Source organism: Rattus norvegicus, chromosome 10, assembly GCF_021556685.1.
Source record: "Rattus norvegicus strain SHRSP/BbbUtx chromosome 10, alternate assembly SHRSP_T2T, whole genome shotgun sequence".
Lineage (NCBI taxonomy): Eukaryota > Metazoa > Chordata > Mammalia > Rodentia > Muridae > Rattus > Rattus norvegicus.
In genome coordinates, this window is record NC_141543.1 from 58,202,622 (window position 1) to 58,230,266 (window position 27,645).

At 47.2% G+C, this 27,645-nt stretch overlaps 1 protein-coding gene across 18 annotated transcripts in view; it reads left to right on the forward strand.

The window, feature by feature from the left end:
* Gas7 (growth arrest specific 7) overlaps positions 1-27,645 on the forward strand; it is a 230,730-nt gene that overhangs the window by 149,147 nt on the left and 53,938 nt on the right. For 17 of the 18 annotated variants that reach the window (NM_001414201.2, XM_087574748.1, XM_087574744.1 and 14 more), the window contains 1 exon segment: positions 25,416-25,496. In NM_001414201.2, the coding sequence (NP_001401130.1) occupies positions 25,416-25,496 (81 nt within the window). 18 annotated transcript variants of the gene reach the window in all.

Below are 27,645 nucleotides of genomic sequence, written 5' to 3' on the forward strand. Positions count from 1 at the left end.
CTTTGAGTATTGCCGTCAAACTCATTCCTTTCAGTCACTGCATTAGGAATGTGCTGGCGTTAATTTAATTACTATTCCACTTATGAATGGAAACACGGCCACATTTTATATCCACAGATGATATCTGGCAGCTTTCCTTCCAGGACTCTGACTTTTTATACCGATAGGTCAGAGCTTCCTTGGGGTTGTGGGATACAGGGGGCTCCTCGGTTGGCAAGCGGATTCCCTAACGTGTGCTAGTTAGGTTAGGTTTGAAAGCTCAGGGTCTCTGTCCCAGCTACTTCATCGCCGTGGCATGAACAGTCGTGTAGGCAGTATGTATGTCAGCAAGTGCAGCTATGTTCTAATAAAACTTTATACATGGCAAAAGGGGAAGGGCTTTACGTTGGGACACTGGAAAACGAGTGGCAGGTAACTTGTATGCGTTATGAAATCTCACTGTTTTTATTTTTGAACATTCAAAACTGCAAAAGATGATTTTTGCTTCAGAAGTTCACCAGCCTATGGCAGAAGGGTGGGCTGATTGCTAGGTTGCCTGATGCAGTGTGGTAGGACTGGCCTCTCCCACTCTCTCTCTTTCATTGACTAACCTAACTCCTTGATCTTGAGTTCTGGATGCAGGCCAGCTTTACCCACTCGTTAAGTGGTGGTTAAATTCACTGTTTATCTGCTCAGTCCAACATAGACTTATTGAGTCTTAAACATGCACCATGAAGAATGGCCTTGCCCCTAAACTGTTTGTTTATTCTTAGCAGAAGCAGCTCTTGATGTTTTGTGTTCATGCTTGAGGGCACTGGAGTGTGTGTGCCCGTGTAAGTTGCTGGGGACTGAACCCCGCATACTAGGCAAATATGTGCTCTACTGTTCATCTAGGAAGCAGATTTTAAATGAATACCTGCTTGATCACCCATGAGGAAGGTTGTGGAGAACTCTGCAGTATTTGAAGAGAGCTGTGAAATCTGAGATGCTCTCTGAAACTACAAGAGACCAGGAAGAGGCAAGATGGGAAATGCCTCCCTCTCACAGCAGCCCCTGAGCATCGTTAAGGATTGCTATGTGGTCAAGAAGAGAAGCAAGCAGCTCTCTCCTTTCCAAAGCCCCTCTTGGGTGTGTTTTGTTAGTCTACTGCCTCCCTCCTCAATCTGGAAGCTGCCCGCCTATCTGGAGCCAAGCGCCTAGCAGAAGGGATCCTTGTGCACACATCGGCCTCTGCTTTACTTCCTGACTCCTGAAGCCTCTGAGTTGGTACCTCAGTGCTAGACCCACTTTCTGTCCCAACTTGCATGTCTCATGCCAACCCCTCCACGTGTCCAGGAGGCAGCTCATGGACAAGTCAGACCCACTACCCACTGCCTCCAGCCATTGTGACTGCACTTCTCATCCTCCCTGAAGACAATTTTCAAATAACCCTCAAGTGATGTTCAGGATCCCTGATAAACAAAAAACAAAACAAAAACAAACAAACAAACAACAACAACGAAATAAACACCCACAAAACTCCCACACATGCCCCAACCTTTATGGATGTCGGGTAGTGTTTACATAAAACCTACAGTCATCCTGCTGTGGACTTTATGTCATTTCTAATTACGTATAACAACAACCCACTATATATATAGTTGTCACTCTGGGTTGCTCAAGGAATAATGACAAGAGATAAAAAAAAGTGTGTGCATGTTCAGACTATATGCAGACATCCTCTCCTGAGCATCACAGCCCTCCGTGGCTGGAGAATCCACCAATGCAGAACCCAAGGATCCTAAGAGCTGCCTAGATTTTTTCCCTGCCCCCTAATCCCTAATCTGCCTTCCCCCAGCGGGTGCTTGGACATAACAGGTATTCTGTGCAAAGCCTCGTTTACATCAGTGTCTCCTTCGTCTGATCATCTCCTTGCATTTAGGATTTCATGGGTGAAGGTCTGCTCCCTGCTCACCAGGGTTGGGCTCTGGGCATGCAAAACCAAATAAGACACGGACCCTGCTCTCAGAGACTGCAGCCGTCAGAGGCAGGCAGACACCAACAAGCATTACGGGCAATGACAAAGTGGGGTGGGAGCTCTGGGGAGGAACCTGTCACCTGTAGGTGGGGGATGCAAAGAGGACTCTGAGGAGAAGCCCATGACAGAGTCATCTAACCAAGGTTGTAGCCCAAACAGAGGGCAGGGTAACAGGAAGAAGATAGGCTGATGGGCTTGGCAGTGGTAGAAACATGCAAGTGAGCAAGAGCCGTGTGTGTGTGTGTGTGTGTGTGTGTGTGTGTGTGTGTGTGTGTGTGTGTGTGTGTGTGTGTGACTGACTGACATCACTCTTCACCCAGTGGGCAATGGGAAGCCATGGAAGTTTCTAAACAGTGGCAGGAGTCCAACACAACCTTACAGCGAGACTTCTGAGCAGCAGTGTAGGGGTTGGGAGCAGTAAGCACCGAGTAGACAGCCTAAATGAAAAGAGAAATAATGAGGTCAGCCCAATTTGCAGCAGTGGCCTGAAAGAGGAGGGCTAGACAGGATGTGGCAGGCTGGTGGCAGGGAGCTTGCCCGTCTCCTGGCTTTCTGCCTTGGGTGGCAGTCATGAAGTAAGAGAGAATGGGAGACACTAGGAGGCCAGCTGGAAGGAAGGAGGTGAATCCATGCTGCATGCGTGGTTCCTTGCTGTGTGTTCAGAAAGATGACGAGCACATGGGTGGATGCATCCATGGCTCAGAGGACATCCAGGACACTACTAGAGTTCAGAGAATCCTGTGGGTGCATGGCCTAGCATGCAGAGAGCAGAGTGGATTCCACCCCTGGTGGCCACCATTGTGCAGTAACCAACCTGCACAACCGAGTAGGGTGTTCTAGAATTTGCGTGTCTGTAAAATGGAGGCACAGACATACCACCCAGTGCAAGCCTGTAGGAGAGAGCTCTAAATACAGAGTTAAAGAGGCAAGATAGGAGGAATGGATCCATGCAAGGCACTGTGGTAACAAGCCAGGGAACAAAGAGCATAGAAGGAAGGGAAGCCAGGTACAAACAGAAATACAGACAATGTTTACAATAGGAGGACCAGGTAAGTCCCTGGGGAGACCCAGATGATTTAGTGGATGCCTCGCAGGAAGCTTCGGTGGGTAAGCCACGACAATCCTGCCACTGGTTTTACGGAGATTCTCCAGTAACTCTAGAAAGTCATGTGTGAGTCACTTCACCATAGCTCTGCCTCTCCGGGCATCTCATCATGCAGAATGGTTCTGAGTGCAGCTCTAGGAGGCCAGGGACTCCAGTGACAGGATGCACATCTTGTACAGGCTCTAAGTTCCTCCAATGTTGCCTAAGGCTAAATTGGGGCATGTGTGTTGTGGTTCATGGCTGGTGAGCTATTCTCAATAGCCTATTCTATTCATGCAGGGGCCTAGGCTAGTTGGTAAGGATCTGTGCTGGAGCAGTTTAATCAAAGGGCAAAGGGTAGGTAGCTTGAAAACAATGTAAAATCTGGAGGCTGGAAAATCCAAAATCGAAGTGCCTGAAGATTTTAGGTGTCGAGCGGCAACCTGACATCTGGCTGCTAGAGATGGGCTCTCTTGCTGCAAGCTGGGCAAGCTTCCCTGGGCTCTTTTATAACAACATGGATCCCAAGTGAGTGGGAGCTCTCATGACCTATCATCCCTCAAGCCCCCACCTCTTAGTACCACTACACTGGGGACTGAGGCTCAGGGTGCATGTAGGCCGTAAGTAGCAGCTATTTCAAGAGACCTGGCACAACGACGCTGCCTCCCTATACTCTTAGAAGCTGTAGTGGTTTGCATATCCTTGGCCCAGAGAGTGGCACTCTTAGGAGGTGTGGCCTTGTTGGAGTGGGTGTGGCCTTGTTGGAGGAAGCATGTCACTGTGGTGGTGGGCTTTAGAACCTCCTCCTAACTGCCCATGAGTCAGTCTTCTTATGTTTACCTCCAAGATGTAGAACTCTCAGTTCCTCCATCATCATGTCTGGCCTGGTCACTGCCATGCTTCCTGCCTTGATGATAATGGACTGAACCTCTGAACCTGTAAACCAGCCCCAATTAAAAGTTGTCCTTATCAGAGTTGCCTTGGTCATGGTATCTCTTCACAGCGATGGAAACTGTAACTAAGGCAGAAGTTCCATCACTTAGCTGGCCTCTTTGATATTGTGTGATATATATTTTACCATTTGCACAATGGAGAGACACTTGAAACTAGCCCAGAAAGCCAGGGTCAGTTCTGCTTAATGTATGAGTTATGTTTAATGTATGAGTCAGTATTTTACAGCATATTTACTCATCTTTGTATGCATTGAACCAAGTCATTTCATTTTTTTAATCTGTCTTTCATCCCTAAATAAAGAATAATTTGAGGTAATATCCTAGCCCTGTTCTTCTAGAAAGCAGAGCCTGAGGAAAGGATTAAGTGCTAAGACCTTATTAGGAGATAATGAGCCCCAAGCAGTAAGAAAGTGAAGGTAAGGCCAGGGGAAATGTCATACTATGCAGCCCAGTGTCTGGCAGTGACACACAGGGTGGGCAGCAGCCACTGAGGAGATCGGTTGACTTCTTTAGAAGTGTTGGGAGGAGCCTACTGCACTGTGGAAATCTCCCATCTCCCATTGGCCAGACTCTACCTTTTCACCTACCCCTACTCCAACCCCTACTTGGAGAGCTATTTCTCCATCCTTTTGGTCAGACCACCTGACTCCAAACAGCCTATCAAAAAGCCTGTCTCCACCCCTCCCACATGAATACTTGTAGTTCCAAGATGAGATCCTAGTTGAACAGGAGTCACTTTGATAGGAACGTGAGCAGGGCTCTAACATCGACGTGTCTATGTAGAGACAGCTTTAGAAGGAGTGCCACCTTGCATCCTTGGCATTCATACAACGGGGTTCAAAGGCTGATGGCTTTACTCAATACCCATCTTCCAAACCACGTAGCACAGGAGGCACTAAGCGAAGGCCCACCAGTCAAATTCACTTCACATTTTATTGGAGCACAGCCATGTCCCTGTGTTCTTAGTAAGACTGGCAAAGCCAAAACTCTTCACTCTCTGGCCTTGGCAGAAAAGATTATCCTTGGCATAACAGAGTCTAACAATTTCATGTATTCAGAAATGGGTCCCTCTGTATACAAAGAGCCTCTGCCAAAAGTCACCAAGCCACTGTAGTCAGGCTATGACTGGACAGCCAGGTTTCTGCACTCAGAAGTGGGAGCATGGGTGACTAAACTTGGTATAAGGGTGAATCCATAGATTCCTAGATAAGGATGTTCACTGGAAAGGACAATTTTAAGGGCCGTCTGATTGTCCTACAAAGCATGAAGTAGAACCCAGGAGAGCTGGTATTTGTTCTATATCCTCTTCTGGACAAAGAATTGGTGTCTCTAAATGTTTTATTATGTTTGTGAGTGAGACTTGGAGTGGATGTAAGCCAGGGACTGAGCTCTTGTGTTTATTTGCCAGATAGTCAGTAGTTCTCTTGATTTCTTATTTTAATTTTCCTTTAAGTAAATGGATTCCCATTGACTTTATTAAATGGAGAACTAATGAGCTTCTAGGTAGGATCTCTACAAAACTAGTAATTGTGCAAACCATTCTTTGAGCAGTACTTGGTTCAAAGTAATTGGATACTTTTCCAGCCCTCTAGATAGGATGGCCCTGACAGCTTTTTCCCAATAAAAGTTGCCCAGAGAAGCATCTGCACCCAAACCATCAGTCTGTGGGGTTTTTTCCCCTGTCCATCTGTATTGCACAAAGTAACACTAGAATGCTGCTTTTACTTGGCATATTTGGCTGAATAAATTGTGCATTGTGCTCTTATTTGTATGAGTATATGAGCATGGATAGCCCTTATTTTTTTAATTGAAAATAGATCCTTCCCTCATATAATACATTCCAACCAGCTTCCCTCCCTCTGCTCCTCCCAGTCTCCCTTCCTTCCATACTTTCCCTCTCCCCTAGACACTCCCCTTATTTTTAAGGGATTCACAGTGGAAAGCTGTTAATCCCGAAAGTATACTTTTATTCTCCCTCCCAGTAGCTTTTGCTTTCTCCTCCCAAGCATCCATTTTAATTAGTATTGTTTAAGTAATACTTGCATGCATAGCACACCCCTCACTTTCCATCAGATTTTAAGGCCAAGTAATCTCTTGTTTATGGTAAAGACTCAGTGAATCTGAAGCCGTTCAATAAACCAACATGCCAGCACCCAGAGACAAAGGGGGTGGACTCTGTTCTTCACTCCATCCTCAGAAGTCATTTTGAATTGTGCTGTAAAGAATGCAGTTCTGCATGTCACTGGTTGTTAGTCGGAGCTGGCAGTCAGCAGCAAATTGGTCCAGACACCACTGCACCCAAAAGAAATATGGGGATACTAACCCCATGTCCCCCTTCCTGCTTTGTGCCCAAGAAAACTGAAAACCTACATCCAGGCTGAAACCTGAGCCTTCACACACACACACACAGCACCACCATCTCCACAGCCAGAGCCCTGGTGTACCCAGAGAGTGGGTGGACAAAAATGAGTGCGAGCGCACAACTGAACTCAGCTACAGAGAAGAAGGAAGCAGGGTTGACACCCACTTCAACAAGGATGATCCCTGAAGGCACCACACCAAGTCAAGGCAAACACAGAGGGCTACGTTCTGAGGGATTCGGTTTGTGTGAGATGCTTAAAATAAGCAAATCCATAGAAACGGAAAGTAGACGAGCGGTTGCTAGGGGCTGCAGGATGGGTGAGTAGCAGCTGCTAATGAGCACGGGGTTAAGGTGACAGAAATGTGCTATAATTAGGTAATGGTGAGGGCTGCACGCTCCATGAACAGACCAAAGCCACCACACCACAGGTTAAGTTCTACAACATAGTGAGTTACATCGCAATAAAGAATTGTTTTTAAAAGCACCCATGTGCGAGGATGCTGCATGCTCTGTGACATTCTTGATTGCCTTTGGAAGCACTTCCTTAGAGGCTCTGTTTGGGGATTCTTAAGGCATAACTCCAAAAGTGTCAGGGAGTGCCATCTGCCCCAAAACACCGAGGCAGAGAGAGGGCCTGCCGTACACTTGCTGAATCGCAGGCTGCTATTAGGAAAAAGTAAAACATTTTACATCGAATTCTTAAGTGCTTCCGAATAGTCTCCACTTATTATTTTTTTCTAACTTCAAGGAGACTTAGTAACAACAAAATTGATACAGATATCGTGGTGTTAGCTTTCTGTCTAGAAAAAAGCACCTGAGACAATCAACTGATAAAGAAGAAAGGTTTATTTAGACTCATGGTCCCAAAGCACATCGTGGTGGGAGGGTATGGTACAGGAAGTACACTCACCTCATGGTGGGCAGGAAACAAAAAGAAAGCTAGAAAGAGGCTGGACTCCGAGGGTCCCCTGTTAGGGAACACTATCCTCTCTGCGACCTAACTTCTGATGTTCTACTAGACATTTGTTTGAGACAGAGTCTCACTGTGTAGCTCGGGCTGCCCTTGAACTCACTATGTACACCAGGCTGTCCTAGAACTGTCTGCTTGCCTGCCTCTGCCTCCTGAGCGCTGGGTTTAAATCCTACCATGTTAGACCCCACCTAACCACTGAAGTTTCCACCACCTCCCAAAAGTACCCCAAGGTGAGAACCAGGCCTTCTCACATGACTCTTTATTAGTATGTGGGGGAGAAGACATGGTTTTATCAGATCCAACCTGGAGCAGTTACAAGGAATGGAATATAAAGTTGAGGCGTGAATTAAATCTGACACAAGAAACACAGTAAAAAAAAAAATGCTGAGTTTGTCATCATTCTGAGGTTAAAGGTCAGGTATCTATAAACCACTGAAGTTAAAGCAGAAACTCCTGAGGAGCTGCTTGAAGACAAATAATTCAGTTTTATGGTGACAAGATTTAGAATGAGTAAGAACTTGCCAGGAGAGGCCCTTCCCCTGCCTGCTGTTTATGGTCCTGAGGTTGCTGGCATAGCTGACTCGAGTGTGCTTCCAGCCTTGATTCTCGTCAGTGTAGAGAGAAGCCCTAGCGGCTTCTATCATCTCAAAGCCTTCCAGTCCACAGCTACACTTTGCAGATCAGCATTTCCTGGTAGGAATATGGGGCTTTCACTGTTGTGTGTGCCCAGTATTGTGGCAGGTGGACAAGAGGAAGACCAAGGAACTTGGAGTCTGATTGGGGTGTGTGTGTGTGTGTGTGTGTGTGTGTGTGTGTGTGTGTGTGTATGTGTGTATGCATGTATCTATGTTTGCATGTATCTGTGTGTGTATGTATATATGTAGTATGTGGTATGTGTGTATGTATCTATGTGTGTGTATGTATCTATGTGGGTGTATGTATGTATGTATGTATGTATGTATGTATGTATGTATACCTTAGTGGTTTAAAGAACAGCAAGGCTTTTTTGTTTTGTTTTGTTTTCACTTTTTTTTTTCTCTCTTTAGAAACTTTGTTGTTATTGTTGTTATGCTGGTGCTGGTGGTGTGTTTTTTGTTTTGATTTTGTTGTTGTTTTTTTAAGAAGGGCCTCTGTTTTGGTTAGGAAGTATGTGCCTGTAAATGGTCCTGTCCTTTCTCAATGGCCGCACTCCAGAGCTCAGGGGTCTATCTAGGTCAGGAGTGAGCAGTCTGAGAACCTGGCAGAGCTCATCAATATGGTGAGGTGGGATCCTTCCTAATCATTAATATGGCCGGCATGCATTCCATCAAAGGCAAGGGATGTTCAAGATGAGGGTGTGCCCATAACAAATGATGTCTGCTTGGATTTTAAACCTTTTAAAGTGCTAAACAAACATTCCTACTACAGTGTATACAGCCAAAGGAAATGGAGTTGGTGTATCAGACGCATTGTGTTTATTGAAGCATTATTCACAACAGCCATGGCACAGACTCCAACCATGGGTGGATGAATGGATAAAAACAATATGGTGCATAGTTGCAATAGAATTCTATTTAGCCATAAAGAAGATAGAGATCTATCACCATAGCAACATGGATGAAACCACAGCACCCTGAGTTATGTAGAAATAAGCTAGACACAGAAAATGGCTAAATATTCTCATTCACACGGGTGCTACAGATTTGGTCTCATGGCTATAGAGTGTAATAGTAGTCTCAAGTCTAGAAAGGTCCAGAGAGATGGGACAGAGGGGGGATGATTTTGCAAGATGCAGATACATAGGAGAAATAAGCTAGAGTGAAAATGGTTTGTGGCGCTATATCATACATTTTTACAATGAATCGGAAGAAGTCAGAGCATTGCTAAGTCAGAGAGATGATAAATACTGAAGAGAAGGAAATGCTAAGAATCCCGACTTAATCATTCGGCACTGTGTGCATGATTTCAGTCACAAGATTGTTCCTCGAAAGCACACACTATTACTGTAGGTCAGAATTTGGGAAAGTGCTGGTCTATGATCAAGTTCTTAAGAAATTGGCATCACCGTGCTGTAGTGGAGTAAGGGACAGAGGAAGTAACAGTCAGGCAGGGCCAGAACTTCTGCCATCCAGATGGATTGTTCCACTAAGACAGTCAGTAGATGTCTATGCAGGATGACCTTTACCTAGACACTGCCTGAGAAGCACCATGTACACAGTGTATGAGAATGTTCAGCTCTATGAAAGCTGGAAAGCATTCTTAAACATATGGACCCCCTCTTCTCTCAAAAATCCACGAGGTGTGGTTCTGTCCTAACGGAGGTAGATGGGGCTCAGCAAATTCCCTAGGGTATTCCTCTGCCTAGGTGAGCTTCACGGGTGTATTTTTCACATCCAATCTGTGGATGCTCAAGTTTGGGCCTCGTGTTCAGACAGAGGCTTATGGTTTTGTACCAAGTATTAAAGATCATGGGCCAGCAAGATGGATTAACAGAAAAAGCATTTGCTGCTAAACCTGCTGACCTGAGTTTGATCCTTGGGACCTACGTGATGGAAGGAGAGACCAACTCCCATAAGTTTCCCTCCGATCGCCATGTGTGGTACACATGTGTAAGTAGGCGAGTGCTTGAGTACATGTATGTATCCACACATGCTCATGCACATACACATACATACATACATACATACATACATACATACATACATACATACATACATACATAGAGAAAGAAAGAGAGAGAGAGAGAGAGAGAGAGAGAGAAGAGAAGAGAAGAGAAGAGAAGAGAAGAGAAGAGAAGAGAAGAGAAGAGAAGAGAAGAGAAGAGAAATCAGAAGCAGCAGCCTACGTAAGGTCAGGATACTATTTACCAATGCACTTGAAAATAGAAGGTGATAGGGAGAACCAAGAAAGAGAAGAGGGAAGCAGTGTGAGAGAAATGGAACCTCAGTTGCAAAGGGACCTTCTGGCTTATCTGTGCTCTGCCTTTCACCCGCTGTTTTCTCATACATCTTGCTTGTTAGTGGGGATGAATCATTGCCACTCTGGGACTTGTGGGACCAAAGGGCTGGTGGGAGCCTGTGTCTGTAAGAGGACATACGCAGAGGACAGCAGGACGAAACAGTTTGAAGTAAGGTGGGTGTTTTGAATGTGAGGTGCTGTGGGAATCAGTGAAATACCATGATCTGTGGGTCCTCGGCTGATACATGAGTGGGCAAGGACCATATAACTTGATTATCAAGCAACAAGTGTTTGCTCAATGCCTTCCCTGTGGCCAGCTCTAATTAGCCATTTGATGGCTTCTTGCCAGAGTGGAGTGGGCGAACGCCATGCAAATGGCTATGAGGAAGGCTTCCTGAAGTCCATGTGAGTTGTTTAAGGGAATTTTCCTGGTGACTTGGCTGTGATTTTCTTTTCCTGCTTGAGTTGACTTCAGAAGGTCCCTTCAAGCTTAAAAAAAAAAAAAATCCTGTGAAACCAAGAATGTCAGGCTTAAAGTGTTTATCACGCACAACTGCTGATGAGTGTGCCTCTGTATGTAAAACTGGCACAATTTCCCCTCCATGGGATCCTTATTGTTGGAAGCAGATCTAGGAGTGGGGTAACAGCTTTTTGTTCTTTCAATCTGAGTTGGATTCCAAAGTAGAATGCTCTTCCAAGAGGTGTGGGAGGCAGAAATCCGGGTGAGAAGTTAGTCATGCAAGAAGCCCGTGTTTATTGTGTGCCTACTCGCTGTGAGCACTGGGCTGAGCCACGCAGAGGGCCACGAGACCCTCATGGGCCTCACCATCCTTGGCTAGATAATGACCAAAGTCTTCCATGGTGACCGTTGACTGAAGCTTCTGTCCCTTTGTCATCTGCCTGTCTGCATGCTCAGCGATAACTGCCCCAGAAGAAAGGGCTCCTGTAACCATGAGGAACGCTGGATGGACTGTAAGCTCAGTGTGCTGGGAGTGGAGCCTGCCCCTTCTCAGACTGGCTCAACTTTAGCTCTAGTAAATGGACTGGGGTTCCTAGGGCGGTTCTGGTGATGGCCATGCAAACCTCAGGCTACTTTCATCTGCATGTTTGTGGACCTGGCTGTTTCTCTTCTATCCCCTCAGAGAATCTTCCCTGTTGGGCTCAAACATCTTTGCCTGGGTCTCTCTGGTCAGCTTGCCAGGTTCTGCAGTCCTCTGCTCACTGTCGATTGGTGGGTTGCTTGGCTATGTCCTTTTAGCCTTTCAACTTCTATCACAAAAGCTTCATTTTCTCATTTACCCACATAATGCCAACAATTTGACACTGATGCTTGGCTCCTTGATAGGGAATGCATGTCAGCTCGAACATCCATTCATAGCTTACATGGAATAGCCCAGGGCCCCTCGTGTGTGTGTGTGTGTGTGTGTGTGTGTGTGTGTGTGTGTGTGTGTGTGTGTGTGTGTGTGTTTGATAGCTCCATGACACCTGTACAACTCACATTTGAGCCTGAGTACATTTTAAGACTTTCTCAACCTCCTCCTCCTCTTCTTCTTCCTCCTCTTCCTCCTCTTCTTCCTCCTCCATTTTGGAGGGGTGTTGGTTGTTGGTTTATTTGTTTGGGTTTTCGAGACATGGTTTCTCTGTGTAGCCCTGGTTGTTCTGTAGACCAGGCTGGCCTTGAACTCACAGAGATCTGCCTACATCTGCCTCCAGAGTATTATTTTTACATTTGTGTGTTGAGTGCGTACCTACATGCATGTGTGTATGTGTATGTGTGCACATGAGCGAGCATACCACAGTGCACATTTGGAGGTCAGAGGACAACTTACAATAGTCAGTTCTCTTTCTACCCTATGGGTCTCGGGGATCAAACTTAGGTCAGCATAGCAACCAGCTGCTTTACCTATTGAGCTGTTTTGCTGGCCCAAGGTTGCCTCATGATGGAAAGATAACACAACACTACTCCCAGGGCTTCAGAACAGCCTGGTTTTGGTGGAGGCTGTGTAATGGGGAAGCCTTTGGCAGTATAGAGAGCACAGGGCTATCTGCAGTGTCTCTACACAAAATCCCGAACGGAAAAAGAAGTTTCTATATTTGTTATCAGTGCCACCTATGAGAAAAGGTGGGAGTGGGGTGAACAGTGGGCCCATCGGGTTAGGAGTTCTGTCTTGTTACCTTTGAGTGGGCCATGTGTAACACCTGGATGCAGGCAGCACCTGCAGCAGCTGCAGATTGGTAGGACAGTGGTCTTCCCTGCCTCTGGCCCAGAAGTGCCTGGGAACTAGCATTCTGATTCTCAGGCTTCAAAGGACAGAGCTGAGAACCACAAGCTGTGGAGTCAAGTCTGAGGCTCAGCCTCTTGGAAGGAGTTCCTGGTGATCCTGAGGTTCTCTGAGCTTTGAGAAGCTCTGCCTGGTGCTCCTGTTCCAGGCTCCCCCTGTAGAGCATGGGGACTTGGCGGACAGGCTTTTCTGACCTCTTTATAGAGAGGGTTTTGAATCTGTTTTGACTGTTTCCCGAGGATTCTCTCTGCATTCGACTCTAGAGTCTCCCATTCCATCAGCCATGCTGGGTCTTCTCTGTCCCCAGTACCTTTCCTCGGCATTAGAAAAAATGGCAAGAAAAGGTTTCTGGCTGGGAATTTCTGAACCTTTGGAAGCACTGGTTAGGATTAGGAAGGGCCCTTTGCTTTCAGAGGAGCACAGGTCCGCTGCGTGTTGGTTGGACAGCCTTACTCAGAACCCAGTGTGTTTGCAAGCACCTACCTGTTCAGCTGTGCCTAGGGGAGACTGTTCATTATTTTTGGTTCCCAAACTAATTTTAGTTCTTTCCGACAATGTCCTCCTTCCTGTGAAGAGCGGCATTCTCAGCAGTTTCAAGCATTATTTATAAACATAACGTCACACCTTTTACTGGAAAGTCTCCTACATGAGGATTAGCAAGGCAGAGCGGCTAAAGTTAATAAATGCTGTGTTTCTCAGAAAACAAACAACTCAGTAAGGTGCTGCGTCAGGAGACAATGCAGCTTTAGGAGAAGAGGGGTTTCAGAGAGGTTGTGCCATATGATTTCCTGTGGAAAAGTCACAAACATCCTCCCTGAGACAGGGCCATGGGAGAATATTCCTGATCCAATGTAATGCCCCTGGAGGGGTTGTCTGTGTACAGGGTGGTGTGGCTTGTGTCTGCCCTTGGGCTGGTTTGGTCTTATTAGAGGACTAGAAAGCTACTTATGGCTACTTTAAAGAAGGGTGGTTAACAGAGACTTTGAGATGCGGAGAGGACTGGAAAATCAGCCCCCATGCTTAGGAACTTGGGGAATCTCATGCTCTCCATTTCTCTCTCAGTTTGCCTCTCATTCCTCAAGCGCCATTTAGAAAGGACCAGCAGGGGAGAGATGGCTCAATGGTTAAGAACACTGACTGTTCTTCCAGAGGTCCTAAGTTCAATTCCCAGCAAGCACATGGTGGCTCATAACCATCTGTACTGGGATCTGATGCCCTCTTCTGGTGTGTCTGAAGACAGCTACAGTGTACTTATATATAAAAAATAAATATATCTTTTTTAAAAAATGAAAAAAAGTGAAAGGACCAGCAGTAGAACATAGTTATTCCAGATTCCACTTTGCAGGATTCTTAGCGGATCTCAGTAGCCACACCCATGGTCTATGAGAGTTTGCTTAGATTATTTATTTATTTATTCATTCATCATTCATTCAATTCATTCATTCATTTATTTGAGACAGGGTCTGACTGTGTAGCCCACTTTGGGTTTATACTCAAGATCCTGACCTGAATTATCCTCAACGGTCTGGGGCTGCGGGCATGAGGCATCATGGGAGTTCTTAAAGAAAGGTCTCCATCATATATAGCAAATGGTTTTAACTTTCACGATGTTGTATAATTCTGGTGGTAACTTTTCTTCATTTCATATGTATGTGTATACAGTGCACATGTGTATATATGTATGTGTTTGAACACACATGTATAAAGGTGAGCATGAATGTGGACACATGTATGTATGCAGGCCATAAGTTGAGGTCAGCACTATTTCCTGACCACTCTTTAACCTTGTACTTTAAGACAAGGTCTCCCAAACAAAGCCAGAACTTGCTTTAGGGATCCCCTGGCTGCACCTTCTGATCTGGGACTACAGGCACACTGCCATGTCCACCTGGCACTTATGTAAGATCTGGGGGTCCAAACTCTGGTCTTCTTGCTTGTATGGCAAACATCTTAGCCTCTGAGCCCTCTCTGCTCCCCTGATCGCCATACTTTAACTTACCTTTTACAAATGGATTAGCCAGCTTTTATTATTTCTCCTCTTTGATGTGATACACTAAAAGGTACTTTACCCACAAAATCCAGTGATGTTTCCTCTGGGCCTTTTGGCCTCTGAAGTGCTTTCCATCACTCCCAGATTGTTTCCTCAGGCTTAAAAGTTTCAATCCACGTGGAAACTAATTTCAAAAACTGCATGATATGTAGGATAAATAGCTTTCTATTGCTCCTGTTGTTGGGACAGTATTCACCAGCTAGCTCTTACCACTGCCCCGAAAAGCACCTGCAGACTCTGTGAGGAGCTGGTTCTGCCTCCGTGGGTCTGGTGTCCTTTCCATACGCTGTCTTCTTTATTCCTGTGCCAGTCCAGTGAAGATTTCCACCCCACCCAAATATTTCACCTGCGCTCTTCAAGAAAGCCCTTCACAGCTTCTCCTGAGCATACTGGAAATTCTAGATTCACTACCCAGGAACTCTGGGGGAGCTGTGTAACAAAACGAGAGTCACTTAGATAGGTGCGCCATGATCTTAGGACCCTTGATCACTAGTGTATGGGTTGTACGTACAACGTGGATCCTCTGGAGAAAGGAGCCAGTCAGCCCTGAGTGAGCGAAGTGGTATCGTGTGGGCTTGCATTGAGCTCCTTAACATGGGGTGCAGTTTTAAACCTATGTTTTATTCCTGGAGTTTTCTATTTAGCATTTTTGGGCCACGGGTGGCCTTAGGTAAAGGGTGCCATAGCGAGTAAAAGTGTATACAAAAGCGGGGTGCTGTTGTTTGTAGTGGGGTAAACTGTGAAAATGACTGTTTTACTCTGATTCCATTTTCAGGATACGTTTTGAGGGTGTTCTGCCGGCAACTTCTGACATAAAGCAGCACACACTTTCCCTTCTCATGAAGGTGATGACTTTTGTGTGCATAGCTGTGCACTTTCCACACCGGCCTTCCTCGCTCTCCCAGTGGGGAATGCCAGTCCATCAGTATATAATTACTCCCTGGTGGGTGGACACTTGGGGCCTCTTCTCCGGGACTTTGCTACTCTAGCAAAAATTACTAAAGAAAAAGCAATCTCGGTTAATTTTTTGATGGCACACCCAGAACCTGCTGTCCAGTTAAAAGGAAGTTTGGCAGGCACCTGTGGTCTATCCAGGAGAGTCAGCCCCCTCTCTGCCCTGCTTCTCTAGATCTGCCTTAGGAGTGGTCACCCTAGAAGGACCATATTAATCCCATGAATAAAAACAAGCTTGTTAGTCTAGTTTATGTTTCTCCAATTGTGAGGGAGATTAATAGGTTTTCTTATTTATTGATCGGTATAATTGGTTGTATTTTCTGTAAAGTATCCATATATGTCCTTTCCCCTCTTATTTATTTATTCACTTAACATGTTGGGCTCTGGGCCAACGGAAGGCAAGCCCAATACCACTGAGCTACATCCCAGCCTCTGGCGCTTTTGAAATAGGGCCGCAACATTTTGTAATTCACATGCTGAGAAGAAAATGGCGTGCTCTGTGTGTTCCCTGGGCTGTCTTGCTCTTTCTCCATATCTTTCTACCTATACATACAAGAAGGCCTGTCATTTTTTTGAATCAGCCACTAGCCACATTGCTGGACTGAGTTGTAATGGCTGTGTTGAACTGAGTCTTTATTCATTCATCAAACACTTCCCGATGACCTGCTCTGTGTGTGACATGGGCTGAACTAATTGACCGTCTCAGCTCTCAGACTGCATCCGCGGTAGGAGGGATGGGAAAGCAGGTGTATAATCAGGGTAGGAGGAAAGTTATTCGCCCGGCTGCTCTGACAGTTCCTTATGTCCTTATCCAGTGTTCAGAAAACCTGGACAGCAGCAGCATCCAAGCAGCCCCCTAGCTGGACCAGCAGGTCACAGAGACTCTACCCAATCAGAATGAGAGTATACCCCTGCCTGTGGAGTCCTGACCCACTGTGTTGTCCTCAGCCTGCTCCTTGGAGCATTCTCCACCCCACAGTGCACACCTTCTTATTCCTCATGCCCAACTGTTGTAAGACAGACAGATTAAAGACTCGGGCTTGCTGTGAGTTCTCAGTACTCCGCTCCGATGGGTAAAATGTTCTTCAGCCCTAGGACAGATAGCCAAGTGTCATGCAGAAAGGGGCTCTGGGGACAGATCCGACGACCTTGGTAGTTTTAGAAGATTGGAACAGATATAGTAAGCATTTGGGAGTTCCCTAAATTACCCTATATTGCTAGCATGTATCTTACCTGATCCTAAGTCTGACACTTCCAGTGGGGCTTGTCCGGTCCTGCCTAGTGATGGGATTCCATGATGATTTTACAATGGGCTCCCTGGGTTTTCCCCATAGCTGACTCATCACTGAGATTGCCAAATAAAAACAATCGTTTCTAGGTTCTATTTCCACTGACTAACCCTAATGCTCAGGCTCAGAGCCTGGGAATCAGCATTTCAGACCATTGGCCCTAGAGATTCTAATGCAAACCTGGCCTCAAGAAATGAACTGGGAGCACTGGATACTGCGCTTAGGCTCTGGATTGCAAACATCAGGCTTGGGATTAGATAAGGTTTCCTTCTTGGCATCTGCCTTCCGTTTTGTCAAGGGCAACTTAGGGCCTAATAACTGTGAACTGCCACTTAGCTACACACATCTGGCATGCTTTTCCTACACTGTAGTCAACCATCACTACCCCTCCACCCAAGAGGGTCAGGCAAAGCCCCCATTAAATGCTCTCAGGGTTTGGGTAGGTCTGAAGGTCCTGCCCATCTCCAGACCATTGTGAAGTCTCCGACAGTTCAGAACTGGATATGTCAAACCAGCAAAGGAGTCTCGGAGACACCTAATTCTCTCCATCCCCAGAGACTCTCAGAGACCCTGTGAGCTGTAGGGCAGTGGGAAGTGGGATCACCAAAAACATTTGGCGGCTCACTACGGAACACCCCAACAGCTCCGTCATGCTAAAGGAAGTGTCCTCAGCCATCTTTATTCCAGGTGTGGTAGGAATACTTTCTCACCTCTTTCCCTGGAAGATGTGTTCCATGAAGAGATGAAAAACGGAGGTGGGGTATGGTGAGACCGAGGCCGGGCATGTGAGAGGGAGCAGGGAAGCAGAAGAGGGGACCAAAGTTCTGGACAGGGTCCTGCAGCTCATTGTAGGTCAGAAACTGCAGGGCTCTGTGCATCCTCTTGGATCCATTCAGAGGTACCAGGCCCCCAACAGATGGACGCACATACACACTTCTCTCAAACATTTGTCTTTTTTTTTCCTGAAGCTGAGGACCGAACCCAGGGCCTTGCGCTTGCTAGGCAAGAGCTCTACCACTGAGCTAAATCCCCAACCCCATGGCTCACCATTTGGTGGGGCTGGTCCAGCAGTTCTTTCCGGGAAGGGGCCAGTGAGATGATACCAGAGGGAAGCATTCATGCTCTTCTATTTGCTAAGGTTCTGTTCCTGCTAGCAGGGCCTGGCACCTGCTTTGCTGTCAGTTGGCACAGGAACAACCAGAGTGAAGCAACCTAAGAATGGTCTCTTTATTGAGTTGCCATTAGACGGTTCAGGAATGAGCTGTACGCCCTTATAACAATCATGCATGGAGGAGGCCAGTTCTGCAGCTAAGGTCATGGGGACAGCCTCTCCCAGATATCCTGATTCCCCTGACTTTGGCTGAGAGAGACACCCACGATCTCAGTGGTACCCTCATTTTGATTTCAAAACCAGTGCCACCGGAGCTGTCTGCCAAGGTCCAGGGGTGGTCACTTCTGCATTCTTGCCATTGACACCCTGTTTCTAGTATTTCTTCAGAGGTTGCCGGGGAAGAGCCCAGGATTATCTCAATCTCTATAAGAGTGGCAGGCCGGATAGAGAGTGACAGACATCAGAGGGCACATGGTGGCCCAGTCCAAGAGACCAGCTCAGAGGTGGTTGTCAGATCATGTTGCTTCATTGCTCAAAGCACACCATTCAGAATAAAAGCCAACATCCTTGAAATGATTAATAAGATCTGGGACAGACAATGGAATCCCCCAGAGGGTGTATGATACAGGTACCTGGAACCCAATTCAGGCTCAGCAGATCTAGGACAGGGCCTGAGAACTGCATTTCTAACACATTTCTGATAATGCTGATATTCCAGGCCCCATGGACCATACTTTAGAAACCGTCTCCCATATTGAGCTAACCCATCTCTATTGCATCTGACCTTATTCTCCTCCTGCCCCCCGCCCCGTCCACTATGTCCTCTTCAGCCATCCCATCCCTTTTGCTGCTCTTAGGTAGTAGATGGCAGGCATGTTTTTGCCTCAGGAGCTTCTTCCTTCTCGCTTCTTGGGCCTGAAATTCTCTTCCCTTAGATAAATGCAAGGCTAGTTTCTTCCCAATCGTGGTTAAGTGTCTTCCAAGATGGCTCCCAGAGCACCCACCCCCTGTTATGTTACTCATGTCCCTTCCTTTTTATAGAGTGGTCTATGGAATCAGGCAGTCAGGATAGAGTGTGAGTAATGGATTAAGCTATACAAGCGTGTGGCTTCTGCTTTGCTCTCTCTTGGCTCCCCTGCTCTGGGTGAGTTAACTACCATATCACACAAAGCCCAGTAGCAATGTTTCTTGCCTTCTGATGCCATAGGCTCACCTACCAATGTCTGGGAGTCTCCACACTGGAACCATCATGCTAAATTCATGTTTAAGTTCTGACCTTCTGAAACCATGTGAGACAATAAACAGATCATGTTTTCAGACGCCAATTTTGGAATAATCAGAATCATGCAATAGACACCTAATAAGCCTCTCCATGTCTTTCTTTAAACACCTCTTTCTCATGAGGTTTTCCTTGATTGTTGTATTAACATGGGGAGGAAAGATTTGTTTTGGCTCATGGTGTCAGAAGCATTATCTCTCATGGCAGGGCAGCCTATAGTATGACCAACAACAGGAAACAGATGAAAAACACATGGAGGGGGTCAGGTAAGACATAGCCATCAAGGATGCATACCAGGGGCCTACATTATCCAAGTATCACACATACACTCACTCGCTTGCGCGCGTGCACATGCATGCACATGTGCGCACATGCGCGCTCTCACACACACACACACACACACACACGCACACACACACACACACACACACACACACACACACACACACACACATCTTGCCTGCTACCTACTGCCTCCCAATAATAGCATGATTTCATCCATGGATTAAGCCATTCACTAAGTCAGAGCCCTCGTGATCTAATCCTCATTGGAAACAATCTCACAAGCATGTTCAGGCTTGCGTCCTGGGTCTGCAAACACACATTGCAGGGAAGCAGTGACTGCGATCCAGCATCTGACACACAGTGACAGAAGATGTCCTGGGTCAGGGTGTTGGGGCTCCTGAAACAGTGCTGGGATCACTTACACTGCTCTGGGGAATACCATTGAGCTGGGCAACTTGAGGGAAGCTACTCCTGACTAGGGAGGGGCAGGGACTAGAAGGGAGATCTTAGGGTTGCCATATGCCTAAGCCTGGTCACACATACTGCTGGGACCACTGCTAAATAAGGGGCCCAGAAATTGCAAGAAGCACTGAAGGGCGGTTGGGAGGAAGCTCAGTTGGTACACTCCATCAATTATGGTAGAACATGTCAATAAATTTCAGCATTTGGGAGGTAGAGGCAGTATGATCAGAAAGTCAAGGTAATCCTTAGTTATCTATCAGACCAACCTAGGCTACATGGGACCTTGTCTTAGGGGAGAGGAGGGGAAGCCTACAAAAGAATGAAAAAGGAATAAACAGGCAGGTAGAAAAGGACTTCAAAGCTTGTCCCTGCTGTCTATCACCTGTTATTTAGCTTAAGGCCATTGAGTGTAGAAGAAAGCCACCACACAGGCCTGAAGATGAACAAAGCCATTGGAGGGAAGGATGAAGACTACTTGAAGACACACAGGTTTGCCAGTGGACCCTTAGCAAATACTTAGGCCAGTGGAGAGGTCCAGGAGTGTAGCTCCCCCAGTGGGGTGTTTGCTCCAATGCAGGCAGGCTCAGTCTTAGCAAGGGACACAAAAGCCTAGAGTCCACTAAGTCAAACTAGTAGCTCCCACTTTGCTCACTGTCTTAATTGTTTAATCATTACTGTATTAATGTATTAAACATTAAATGTTTAAGCATTATTGTGGTAAATTTTAAATGCACTATTGTATATAAAGGAGTATTGTATTGAACTTTGAAAGCTGAATTTAACATCATAGCATTCAATTTTTCAATTACACTCTCTTCTAAATTTTGTTCTCTGAAGACAAGGTCCTGTAAGCCGCTGTGAGGGAACAGCATTCATGGCTATTGGCATAGGCAGGAGTAAACAAGCTCCCTGGGTTGGCCTTGCCCATGCCCAGTTGTCTACACATGTCTGGCTGCCCTGGTTTCAGTGGGCAAAGTACGAAAGGAGTGGGTGCCATTAGGAGAGTATGTTCTGTGGGAACTGCTCTCCATCAGTATGTTGGGTGGGAAAAGGGTCCCTGGGGAATGGCTCACTCCTTTCATGCTGACCTCACTGCAATTTACAGTGTCCAGGGCCTTTGTAACAACAGCCACCTTGGAGAACCTCAGGGTCCTAGCAATGGAAGCCCAGAGAATGCGGAAGAGCCTTGATCTGGTTTCTCTGTGCTCTTAATCATCTCTTCAGTCTTGCTTGGACTAGGCGGGAAAGCCTGGTCACTGTAAGCAGATTATAGGGTCTTCTTTGCAGAAAACCCAGAAATGGCTTCCTCCCTCTGGGTGGTGTCACCTGTCGTAGTCCTGTTGGTGGTGTTATCCTTCTTCTGCCAGAGTCCCAGTGTTCTCTCTCCAGATGCTCAGGCCTCTCCAGTTTAGTTCTGTTCCTTTACTGCTCCAAGCTTGCAGTGGTCCTCAGGTCTTACATAGGTCAGATCCAGTCAAGGCCAAGAGACAGGCTGGGCTGTGGCTTCAGTCAGAGGCTCTGCTCCTACAGAAGCCCAGCTGGAGCATCAGGATGTAGCACTTACAAGAACTGGGAGTTACCAGAAGGACAGAGGCTTTGACCAGGAACCTCTTGGAGAGCAAGTATCTACCTGCAGGCCAGCTTCTCTCTGTGGGTTTCAAGACCCTCACAACAGCCTCCTGAGCTACAAGGTACCCTAGCCCAGTGGTTCTCGACCTTAGTTCAGTTCCTCATGTTACAATGACCCCATCCATAAAATTATTCTGTTGCAACTTCATAACTGTAATTTCGCCACTCTTGTAAATCAGAATGTAAATACCTGTTATGCAGGATATCTGATATGCGACCCCCACGGGGTTGCAATGCACAGGTTGAGAAACACTGTCCCAGCCCCTCCTCACAGCCTTCCTTGAAGGGAGCCAGCAGGGCCCACAGCTGCTCAGGTCTCCTCCTGCTTGGAGGTGGGGCTGAACCTAGCTTCTCAGGGCTGCGCCTTTCTTTCTCTCTGCTTGTTAGCAGTTTGTGGTTTGCAGGCACCAGAAGGATGGGTGGATGAGGGCAGGAAGTAGGACCCTGAGGTGGCCAGAAGAAATAGCAGAATCTGTACGTCAGCTGGAGACGTGAGTGTGTGAGGTGTTCCTCCTCCTAAAACTAGCTCAGCGGCCTCAGCCACCAAAGGAACAGAATCAGCAACACAGACAAATGGGACACAGTTCTCTGGGGACCTTCCCTGAGCTTGGTGGAAAGGGAAGGTTTATCCCCAGATAGTTGAGGAGCACACCAGGTGGGGGTTGCCCATGTACTAGCACAATGTTCAGCCATGTTGGCTGGCAAGGAACCATTCATGAAGGAGTGAACCAGCCATGGCTGCTGTGCTAAAGGACAAAGTACAGATGTCAAGGTGAAAAATCTGTGACCATCCAAGGGCTGGAATATGTGTGCTGGGCCCTGGCTCAAGCTCCCAGACAAATTTGAGGCATGTGCCTGTACAGAAGGGTCAGCAGGAAGGTTGGTAGGATGGAACCCTGGGGGAAGACAGCAATCAGTCAACACTGGTACTCAAAGCCTTCTGTAGTCTTACATAGAGCTGGGGGAGGGGCACCTCAGAATTTTTACTCAGACCTTTGACCGCCCCACACTGACTAACGTTTGTATGTGCACCTCTGTCTCCTATCCACCCCAGGCATCACCTTCTGTGAGCCAGCATCCTGAGAGGAATTCACTGGTGAGCAGCATTAGGGAGGAGGTGCTAAGTGGCCACACCCATTCTCATGACATTTTTGGAGAGCAGACAATATCTGGCCTAGAGAAAGAAAGTAATCTTGGAAGTCTCCATGGAAGAGGAGGCACTTTAAGATTTCTTAAACACTCGAGATGGTGATTAACGAGCATGAGAACAGGCGGAGAACAGAGGAGGCTTGTTCAGATATCACCAGGGCAGGCTAACTGAGTCTGCCTAGAAGGCTGTCTAGACAGGCAGACAAGGACAGGACACTGCTGCAGCTTGCTGGGAGGATGGGGTTGTCCTCTGTCACGTTTGTATCTGGTTCCGGGGGAGGGGGAGATTACAGGTGAACAACTCAAGACAAGAGCCAGGTTCTGGCCAGCAGTCCGCTAGCTCTAGGGCTGGGCTACAGATGCCAGAACCAAGAGGCAGGAAGATCAGATCCTGTGAAAGAAGCAAAGTGGCAAGGACCAGTAGCCTGCTGATGGGAGGGGCGTCTCAGGCCCCCAACCAATTTGATGAGGGGAAGTGGAGCAGATGGTTTCTGCTTTTGGATCTTCAGTTGGGGGAAGCCAGGAGGCCAGGGCTGACCCCTAGTGATGCTGTAGTCTCAGGCAGCAGTTTGATCTCCAAGCATGCTGACCCCAGGCAGGTGGAAGGAGACACTTTCTTACAGGGGAGTTAGGTTAGAGGCATGTCTACCTCCTAAGGAAGCTCGCCCTTGTTTGTGGGGCTGGGGAGTGGTAGCCAGAGCCTCCCATGCTAAGCATGAGTCCTCCTGCTACCTCACCTCTGTTCAAGGATGTCTCCTTCTCCCTCTCCAGACAGCCTTCTCCTCTCTGGTGCATCCTCTCCCTTTAAGCAGGAAGGATCATGTTACCCTGTTTAATCAACTCCCTGGAACCCTCAATCCATACTTCCTAAAGCACAGAAGTCGAGGAAGAAGCTGAAGGAAGAACCCAAGTTAGAGTCTTAATCAGGGGAAGCCACCAGAGGGGAGCTATGTCTGCATCCTCTGAAACAATTAACTTCTCAGTGATAGCTTTTATTGGAAGTTTATGTATCTACCCATATTTTTGTTTAATTTAAAAAGTAACATTATATCTGAAGTGTGAGAATGTGGCAGTGCCTCCTTTGAGTGCTGATATTGTTGCTATTGTAAAATTTGCTTTGAAGAAGGGGAAACCGCTGCTGTGAGTGCCTGAGGAATTGGTTCAGATTGTACTGGTCACCAGAGGCAGAGCTTGGGTGCTGACGCCTTCACTTGCTGCCTTCATGGAGCTTAATGCCTGGGCTTTCCAGTCCTCCCAGAGTGATCTGAAAAGAGAGTCACATGGAGAGATAGAGAGTGTGAGGAGATCGGGCTCTCTCTCTCTCAAAGACAAACATGCAGTCAGCAGTCACGAGCGTGCAGTGGTTCACACCTGTAATCCTGGCACTCTGGAGCCTGAGACAGGAGGCTCACTGTAAGTCTGAGGCTAGGCTAGGCTAGGCAAGACCCTCCAAAAACTACCAAAAGATCCCCCCAAATAACAAAAAGAAACAGACACATAGATACCAAATTGCAGGGAACACCGACCTCTGAGGGTGGGATTATGGGTAATGCTTGTTTCTTTGTGGCATTCTCAAAGTGTGAATAGTAAGAAAGGGTTTTGTTTGTCTCCAGACAGAGTCTCACTAAATTTTCCATGATGGCCTTGAATTCACCCTGTGGTCCAAACTTTAAAAACTTGTTTTATTACATCGTGTACATGCATGCATACGTGTGTGCATGATGGCATGTGTGCATGCATGTGCTTTTTTCATCTACCTTGTGGGTTCCAGGGATCAAAGTCAGGTTGTCAGCAAGCACTTTTACCTGCTAAGCCATCTTGCCAACCCCAGGCTTTAAACTTTTCATCCTCCTGCTTCAGCTTCCCTGTGTAGGGATTACAGACACCACACCTGACTTAAAAAGGTTATTATTTTACCATCAGATACTATTGTAGGAAGTCCACTCACAGTCCTAAGCTCTGGGGGACAGGAATAGAGCTGGAGTGTTGGTTAATTTCTGATCAGCCTGTATAGCTGAGTCTCAGGGGAGTTAACCAGGAAGGCCACTGAAAACTATAGTTTAACCAAGACATATGACTGTCGTCTGCACGGGTGGGGGGTGGCTGAGAGAGGAGAATCCTATGTCACCCTGGCTACACGATGAGATTCTAAAAACAAACTACTAACTACGGACAAAGTGATAGGGTCTGAGGTGCCTGGGGCTCCCCCATCGACCGAGGACTGTCTTTCTACAGACCAAGGTTCTTTGCTCTGAGCAAAGAGGTTTGAGGTTACCATAGGCTTTGAGAAGAAATGCCCATTGTACAACTGGAGATTCTGGGACTAGAAATGGGAGCCCTAGGGACAGAAGTAGAGAGGAGTGGGTAGAAGATTCCAGCTGGAAGCTACCTCCTCAGGTCCACCATGTAGAGGAGGGCCTTGGCTAAGGGATGCTCTGTCAAGAGAGGTAAGGTTGGGGAGTAAGGGGCATAGGCAAGAAGGGGCTGAGGTAAGGAAGGAAGGAAGGTGTCCTTTGGCGTCCTTCTTCTAAGAAAGGTGACTGCCTCTGGCTCACTCTGCTCTGTAACACTTGGACTCCATCATGGCAGTCTCAAACTGATCTTGTTTCTCCTTTGACAGAGACCACCTGGGAATGTCCCAGCAGTTCTTCTGGGATTTCAGCCAGCCCTGGCCCTCACAGGGGCTCTCTGCCTCCAACAGGTAAGAGCCATTCAGCAGCTTGGGATGCGTGGGAGGGCTGTATACTCACATTCACTGGGAAGCTGAGATTGTGGGTCCTGGGTCCTGAAACTTGCTGTGTGCTATGTTGTAAACCAGACCTAGAGATGGTCCAGGCCATGTCCCTGAAGCCTGCTTCCCAACATGGTGGTCATGCCCAAGCAGGACCAGCTGCAGCTCTGGGAATCTAAGGCTCTCAACTGAGGCACCTAGGATGAGAGTTGGCTGGGTGAAGTCAGGGATCAGAGATCTTTCCAGATGCAGGACAGAACAGCTCCACATGGCTCTCATCAGCATTGAGGAGCAGAAAAAGGAGGTTGAGTTTTACAGGGGAATTTTTGAACAGAATGTTCTGGAAAGGAAATGGGCTTGGTTGTTAGGAAGTGCTATCTGTAAAGGTAGCTGAATAGCCTTGTTTGAGGTATACATTCTTATACTGGGTATGAGAATTATCCAGAAATGTCTCAGGTTCTAGTTATGAAGAGGGTTACAGGGCTCGGCAACAGGGGAAATAGTTTATTATTTCCCCTGTATTTCCCTCCTCCAGGCAGCCTTCCCTGACTACCCTCTTTGAGGCCCTCAACCTCTCAGTTTGTATCACAGTGTGTGGCCTTAGTGCATTCCAAGTTGTTCTCTCTGTCTAGGCTCTCCTCCCATGATGTACTGAGGGACAGAGCCTGGGTGTCTCCTAGTGCTCTGGTCTCTGTGTCTCCACACAGAGCCTGTCTTCATTATTGCATGAATTCACAGTCATCAGTTGCCTCTTCAAAGACTACTTGGCACACACAGGCTTATTGGGGTCTTGTGCTGTCACCTGTAGGGAATGGAGCACTGGGTGAAGTTGGCTTGGACCTCTGCAGAGGTCTGGGTGTCACAGACCCTCCCTCACCTAGAAGCCCATCAAGAACACTCCTTGGCCCAGCTTCAAGTGTGCTGGGCCTCTAGAGGGTTAAGAAGGGTGGAGAGATAGTGAAGAGAGTCAGAGGGACCTGGATAGTGGCTGCCCACACCTCAGCAGCTTAGCATGGCGTTTCCCAATTCTAAGACCATAGAACCCTGTACAACCAGCTCCCTGGCAAAGGGGCTTAATGGTTCATGCTCTCCTTGGAGGTTCAGTGGACAGACATGTCCTGTTCTGAAAGACACCCTGATGTGCCCACACACTTCATAGGGACTCCCCCTGTGTTCATTCACAGCATGTCATGTACTTGCCAACCTGTCTCATCTCAACTCTGAGAGGCTCTCCCTTCCAGGGAGCACTGGGCAGGGTCTAAGGCACACACAGGTGTCTTCTAGGAAGACTCCAGGGCTCTTGCTAAATGACCCAAAGGGCACAGGAGAGGCCCACAGCAAAGACTCCTAGACTTGCAGGACCACAGTGAGAGTTCAAAAACTATTCTGAGGTACAGAACATCCATCCAGCACTGCCCACAGTAGGGGTCTTGGACTTTCAGCTGTCTCTGGACCATGCATGGTCCATGAGGACAGGGACAAATGTCTTGCATTCTTTGGTTTCACACCCATTTTAGTGTGGGGCACATCAGCTACATCATATGCTCAAGAGTGTATCCCAACTGGATGTGAGGCCTCTTTTCCCTGTTATTTAAAGTGTACGTGTGTCAGCGATCAGCAGCAGTCTGTAATTTGGGAGACTGATGCTTGTTTCCTGGGGTCTTGGCCATGGTGCTTCTCTCACAGGCCTCTTTTTCATCAGTCAAACACTAGTAGCCCAGAGGGTGACCATGAGAGGGCCTGGCCTGGCTTCATGATTTCTATCATGTTAACTGTGGAGCACAAAGATACGTCAGCTATCCATTGTTCCTCTGCCTCCCTCCTACTATCGCCTCTACACCCGATCTCCACCTCCCACCCTACCATCCACCCCTGTTCTAATTTCATTCTGTTGCTGTGATAAAACACTCCTATCAAAAGTAATTTAAAGGAGGACAAGGGTTTCAGCTTACAGATAACAGCCTATCCATGAGAGACGTCAGGGCAGGAATGCAAACAAGAACTTGAAACAGGAACCTTGGAGGACCACCGCTTGCTGGCTTTCTCACTGGCTCATGATTAGCTAGCTTTCTTACACAGCCTTGGACCACCCGCCTAGGATGGTGCCTCCCACAGTGGG